The sequence below is a fragment of the Rhinichthys klamathensis genome, unplaced genomic scaffold, assembly GCF_029890125.1.
Source record: "Rhinichthys klamathensis goyatoka isolate OS25496 unplaced genomic scaffold, OSU_Roscu_1.1 h1tg000207l_1, whole genome shotgun sequence".
Taxonomy (NCBI): Eukaryota; Metazoa; Chordata; class Actinopteri; order Cypriniformes; family Leuciscidae; genus Rhinichthys; species Rhinichthys klamathensis.
Genome location: NW_026606732.1, coordinates 165,475 through 171,835, shown reverse-complemented (window position 1 = coordinate 171,835; position 6,361 = coordinate 165,475). Strand labels below are relative to the sequence as shown.

At 40.1% G+C, this 6,361-nt stretch overlaps 1 protein-coding gene across 1 annotated transcript; it reads left to right on the top strand.

Annotated features, from left to right (window-relative positions):
- Nucleotides 1–1,325: 1,325 nt before the first annotated feature.
- On the top strand, nucleotides 1,326–6,080 carry ankrd46a (ankyrin repeat domain 46a). The gene is made up of 3 exons (XM_056263534.1): nucleotides 1,326–1,642; nucleotides 3,005–3,163; nucleotides 5,700–6,080. Exons 1-3 carry the CDS (start codon nucleotides 1,332–1,334, stop codon nucleotides 5,914–5,916), a joined length of 687 nt encoding a protein of 228 aa, XP_056119509.1. The 5' UTR covers nucleotides 1,326–1,331; the 3' UTR covers nucleotides 5,917–6,080.
- Nucleotides 6,081–6,361: the final 281 nt, after the last annotated feature.

Sequence of the window (6,361 nt, the reverse complement as noted above, 5' to 3'; positions counted from 1 at the left end):
AGATTTTGAGGCTGAGACGCGGAAGTCGAATACTAGTCAATCATAACAAATACTGGGGCTTGTAGTTTATTGGCCCTCCATCTTTTTACGTCATTTCATTTCTATTTTCCAACAACAGAGGCCGGGAAGCAGCGGAAAATATCTTCGAGATATCAATCTGAGGTATTGATTAATCTTCTTTAGTATTATAAAGGAAGTTGGTATTATTGGTAACAGTCGTGCGTTTTGTTTGTTTTTGTTTATTAGCATACTAGCTTGACAAAGCTATTCCGTTAGCTTTTAATCAGTCGTTTGTTTTGCTCATTGAAACACTGCCATGTAATCTAAGTAACGTTACATTTCCCAGCATTATATAACCTTTATTTAATATACTTTTACAATTTATAAAGCTTTAACCTAATATGTGGTCGTTGCATACAGCATCCATCATAAATACTTGCTAAACAGAGATTTAAGGTTCAATTGTGTACTTAGATACGCATTTCTGAGCACCTTTAACAGTGTGCAGTTCATTCGTGGCCTTGTGGTTTGACAAATGATAAATACTGTATGTAACAATAAAAATGCTCCATTAAAATGAGGTCTTAACAGGGCATCCAACTTTTAAGTGATTTGATTCATTATCTTGTGATTAGAATCTGATCTTGATTCAACATTGATTCATTTATCTAAATATCAGGTACAGTAGGGCCTACGTGTTAATTTTCCTCAAGGAAACAAATCTCTCTCAACTAATGCTGTATAAATACAGGGAACTTGTCAGCTGGTCTGTGTTTGGGGTCAGTATGATCCCATTTGAAATTTCCTTAGTTAGAAAACATGGTTCCCTTTATCTCAGTTCCATAAGATTTTTTATTTTTTTTTTTACATAATCTATCTGAACACACACACAAAACTGGACTTGATTTGGTTGTTCTGAAGGTATGTGAATTTTTATACAATCGCTCTAAATGTTTTGGATCATACTGACCCCAAACACAGAGTGTAAACACAACAGGAAATGAACACAAAATGAGGGTTAAAGGTTAAAATTAACAACTAACAATGTTATAATATTTTTAAATGATATAAGAGTAAAAAATATAATAAATATGTAATATAATGCATATATTTAGCACAATGCTCCTCCCTAGAATTAATTTTCTAACTAGAAAATGGATGTGTGGCGTGAGAACAGTGTCCAAGTTTGCATTCAGCGTGAGAGTCGGTAGCCCTGCTCCTAATAACGGCAGAAACATTATAAAGGAATTCGTGAAATATAACATTATGATGTGTCAGGCTGTTTCAAAATGGACTTTTATTTCCAAACCACAGATACCACCAGGTGTAAAATGTCCTACGTGTTCGTGAGCGACTCTCTTCAGGCCACGGTGCCGCTGCTGCAGGCCTGTGTGGACGGGGATCTGGCTCTCAGCAAGCGGCTCCTGGAGTCCGGGGTCGACCCGAACACACGGGACTGCCGGGGCCGGACCGGGCTTCACCTCGCCGCGGCCCGGGGGAACGTGGAGATCTGCTGTTTACTGCACAAGTTCGGTGCGGATCTGCTGGCCACCGACTCGCAGGGCAACACGGCACTGCACATGTGTGGGCATGTGGACACCATCCAGTTCCTCGTGTCCAACGGACTCAAGATTGACATCTGGTCAGTGGCTTTTCATCCATAATTCTGAATCACCATGTTCAGATACCATTGCATTTACACGCTGTTTCAAAAATTTCAACACGCCTACACATTTTAAAATCGATTTCACATTAGTAATGTCATCTAAAGCCGACATGTTCAATATTAAAGTCTCCCTGTGGTGAAAATCAAGCTTTTACAACCCTGCCAAAAACCAAATATTTATATTCTAATCAATTAATTAATCAAATGTATTTAATAATCAACACTCTGATTTCAACAAATATATAAATTGCACATAATATAGTTTTATATTTTTTTTTTTTTATTAACAAAATGTTGTTGTTGTTTTGAAGTAGGGATGCATGATATCGGCCACCATATCGGAATTGGCTGATATATGTTCATTTTTAATGTTATCGTTATTAGCCGATTTATTAAAACCGATAAATAATGGATTATTTCCTCCAGCTGAGACACTTCAGATGCGCACTGTTCAACATGATGGTTTTGAATTGCTTGAAATATGATTGGAATCACTTCAAAAAAGGAAAACACAGCAAAGTTCAACACGCACAGCACAAGTCTGTCATATCGGCTACATAAAATTATAATGAGAATATCATAATGTGTCATGGCTTTTAATGGTGAGACTTTGTTTTTTGTAATCAGGCTCTCACACGATACATATACAAATTTGGATTCAGATTTATCGGCCAATATATCGATTATCGGCTTTCAAATATAAAGAGTTATCGGCCAAAGTGATCATATCGGTGCATCCCTATAATGAAGACAAGTAAAAATGAATAGGCATGTAATGTAATGATCAAAAATGAACAACTTTTTAACACTTGTGTAAATGTGAAAAATAAAAATGATACGTCTTTAGAAAGTATATAATCAAACCCCTGAAATGGAAATTTTATGATTATGGCTTACAGCTTATGAAAACCCCAAATTCAAAATTAGAATATTGTGAAAAGGTTTTCATAAGCTGTAATCCATAATCATCAAAATTATAACAAATAAAGGCTTGAAATACCTCACTTTACATGTAATGAGTCTAGATAGTATATTAGTTTCACCTTTTAAGTCGAATTACTGAAATAAATGAACTTTTGCACGATATTCTAATTGTTCCAGTTTCACCTGTGTATATGCAGGGTTCCTCAAATCCGGCTCTGTAGAGTTGAGCTCAAAGCCAGATCAAACTCGCCTGTACCTGTAATAACTCCAGTAACTCTTGCTCAGGTGTTTTTGATACGGGTTGCAGGGCAGTGGGTCGCGTTTGAGGAAACCTGACATGTAATTGTTTATAAAACGGTTAGTTCCAGTGTCGTGCACAACGCAAGGATTGATGTGGTTTTAATATGTGAACAGTAATCACAACGGAGCGACTCCGCTGGTTCTGGCCAAGAGGCGCGGCGTGAACAAGGACTCGCTCCGCCTGCTGGAGGGCCTGGAGGAGCAGGAGGTGAAGGGCTTCAACCGCAGCTCGCACGCCAGCCTGGAGAAGATGCACATGGCGGACAGTGAGAGGTGAGGGCGCAACCGTTACAGCCACAGCTGAAGGGTCCCCACGTGCCTTTACTGTGGCCACGTTTACATGCAACCAAATCATCCGGACTGAAAAACCTTCACGTAAACACCTTAAAGGGGTGGTTGATTATGATTTCACTTTTCTAACTTTAGTTAGTGTGTAATGTTGCTGTTTGAGCACAAACAACATCTGCAAAGTTACGACGCTCAAAGTTCAAAGCAAAGGGAGATATTTGCTTTTACAGAAATCGCTTTATAAGGACTACAACAAACGGCTGGTAAGAGTTACACGAGCTTCTTCATGGGTTAGTGACATCACTAACCCTAACATTTACATAAACCCCGCCCCCAGAACACGATTTATAGATTATCAAGACAGAATATGCTAATCAATGACTAGAAGATAATGACACGTAAGCTACATAAATTCATCAACTAACCATTCAGAAATGTCCTGTTGAATTCTACATGTTGTCACTTCTTCTTGAGTCTCTCCATCTTTGTGACTCCGGTTTGAACATAAAAGGCTAAAAGTTTTAGAAATTTTCAGTGTGTGTGTGTGAGGTAATTCAGTCCCTCCAGAAAAACGCGATTATGCGATCGCTGAATTCAATGCAAAATCAGCCAAAGTCCGCATATTTATGCGGGGGTCGCATTTTTTCAAATACTCCGTAATTTCGCCGCATAAATTGCTGATTTCCGCGCAAAATATGCGGGGCTTGCATGATTTCATAATCCCCGCATTTTCGTCGCAAAAAAGTCACATATATCTTAGCAGAAAGTTGGAAAATGTTGCGTTTGCTTCACACAAGAGCAGCCGTTTCCCCCTGTTGCCATGGGAACGTTATGAAGTGACGTAATTACGCAACGTGAACATCATCGAAAAGCTGTAAAACAGGAGCACACTTTATTTTAAAATATTTCATTTATTCATTTTTACTGAAGTTGTAGCATATCCCTCTAGTAAAGCTACAGAACTTGTTTGACTCATCAATGTTTTGTAAGTTTGATGTGTTTATTAAGGTCTTGTAACGTGTTGTGTCGGGAAGAAAAATAGGGATAGCTCACGGCTGAAGTTATGCCGCGTTCCAGGCAACCTGTAACCTGTGTTTTTTCCAACTCGTAACTGGGAGTACATCGTTCCAGGCAACCTGTAACTCGTGTTTTTCCAACCTTATACCCGTGAAAGTGCAATGCAACGGCAGTCAAACCCGTGACTTCCCATCCGTGAACTTGAACTAGATCGATGTACTCCCAGTTACGAGTTGGAAAAACACGGGTTACGGGTTGCCTGGAACGATGTACTCCCAGTTACGAGTTGGAAAAACACGGGTTACGGGTTGCCTGGAACGCGGCATTATAGCAGAGGCCAGACAGACTCACGGAGACAACTCGCACTTTAATCCCAAACCGAACTCGTAACTGTCTGTCACACGTTCTACCGTCCACGTCGTTACTTAATAAACAAAATAAGATAAAAGAAGTAGCATCAAACAGAAATTACCCGCACACATGGGGTGTTCGAGGCGCATGGCACATACAATATAATGCAGACAGTTAGACAGGGAGCGCGCAGCTCTTAAAGGGGCCACACCTTATTTCCACTCGATACAGTCTGAAATAAAACAAGATGAGAAATTAAATATTTCCAGAACTTTCTGTGATGTAGTATGTTTGCTTATCATAGGATGTAATAAGAAAGGACTCTTTACATTAAGGTAGTAGCCTAGTGAGAACAGGGTGTTGGGGGGATCACTTTTTTTCCCTCTTTTTCATCAAACCGCAGTTTTTGCAAGTTCCCGCAATTTTTGCAAGTTCCCGCAATTTTTGCAAGTTCCCGCAATTTCATTGCAAAAAATTGCATAAATATCCCGCATATTCCATCGCATTTTTAAAGAAAACGGGCCGCGTAATCAAGGATTTTTGCCCGCAACAATCACAAAAAAACTTTTTTCTGGAAGGACTGGTAATTGAAGCTGCTAAGAACGAGCTCTTGTAGCTCCGTCCCCTGTGCCGGGAGCAGCAGCTCATTTGCATTTAAAGGGACACACACAAAAACGATGCGTTTTTGCTCACCCTCAAAAAGTGACAACCGCAGTAAAGGTGAATTTAGCGTTTTCAGGCGTTTTCCAAAAGTTTCTCATCCACACTGAAATGTCGGAAAAAAATATGAAAGCGCTAGTGGTGGACGCCGAATGTATCCGGACTAATGTAGACATAGCCTGAGAGACAAAGAAAAGAGGAGGCAAAGAAAAAGAGCCAGAGAATAAAAGACACAGGGCAACAGTTGCAATATTCTTGTGACCATGTGACTGTAACCCAAATGTGAGACGTTCAAACTGACCAATCGGATTATTTCAACTTTCCCTGTCGTACTAAAAGTGTGACAATTCGTAGACCCCCGATGTCCACATATCTTGATCACTATCAGCACCTCTTTGTCTTTAGAAATTTCAAATGGTCCTTAAGTAAATGTCTTTGTTCAACTTACAACTCATTCCTGGCTGTTGTGTGTGTGTGTGTGTGTGTGTTACAGTGCCATGGAGAGCCACTCTCTGCTGAACCCGCACCTGCACTACAGCGACGGCGTGTTGTCCAGCTTTCGCACCACATGGCAGGAGTTCGTGGAGGATCTGGGCTTCTGGCGCGTGCTTCTCCTGCTGCTCGTCATCGCTCTGCTCTCGCTCGGCATCGCGTATTACGTCAGCGGAGTCTTACCCTTCGCATCCAACCAGCTGGAGCTCGTGCACTGAAGCCTCGTCAAAACAATCATTCCTAAAATCGCTCATTAGCTGATGAGTGTTCCTACAGGAGCTGATTGTGTATAACCACGCTTCAAACTGCAACCATACATTCTCTCTGTGGCTACATTTTTTTTGTGTGTATATTAATGTAAATAGACCTTATCATGTGCTAATTTTTTGGAAACCCATATGAAAATTAACAATGATTTTACTGGAGCTTGTGCACTGAGGCGCATCAAAGCTCATTAAAACATTGATTCTTAAAATCCTCCTGTGGTGAAACTCCAGCTTTTAATGTTGTTTATGTGTCTATGTGGTGTTTTTAATACGCTTTAAGACTAATCATGTGTAAATTCATAAGTCGACAGCATTGCTGAGTATTTTCTGCTTAAAACTGCAGTGAACCAAAGACAGTCTCAAAAACACGGTTTGAAATCGCTGGTGTTTCTGACGT

Excerpts from the sequence above, each read along its gene's own strand:
- ankrd46a (XM_056263534.1), top strand. The coding sequence starts at position 1,332 with ATGTCCTACGTGTTCGTGAGCGACTCTCTTCAGGCCACGGTGCCGCTG. Across the intron at positions 1,643-3,004 it reads GGACTCAAGATTGACATCTG|TAATCACAACGGAGCGACTC; the intron begins GTCAGTGGCTTT and ends ATATGTGAACAG. Across the intron at positions 3,164-5,699 it reads CACATGGCGGACAGTGAGAG|TGCCATGGAGAGCCACTCTC; the intron begins GTGAGGGCGCAA and ends TGTGTGTTACAG.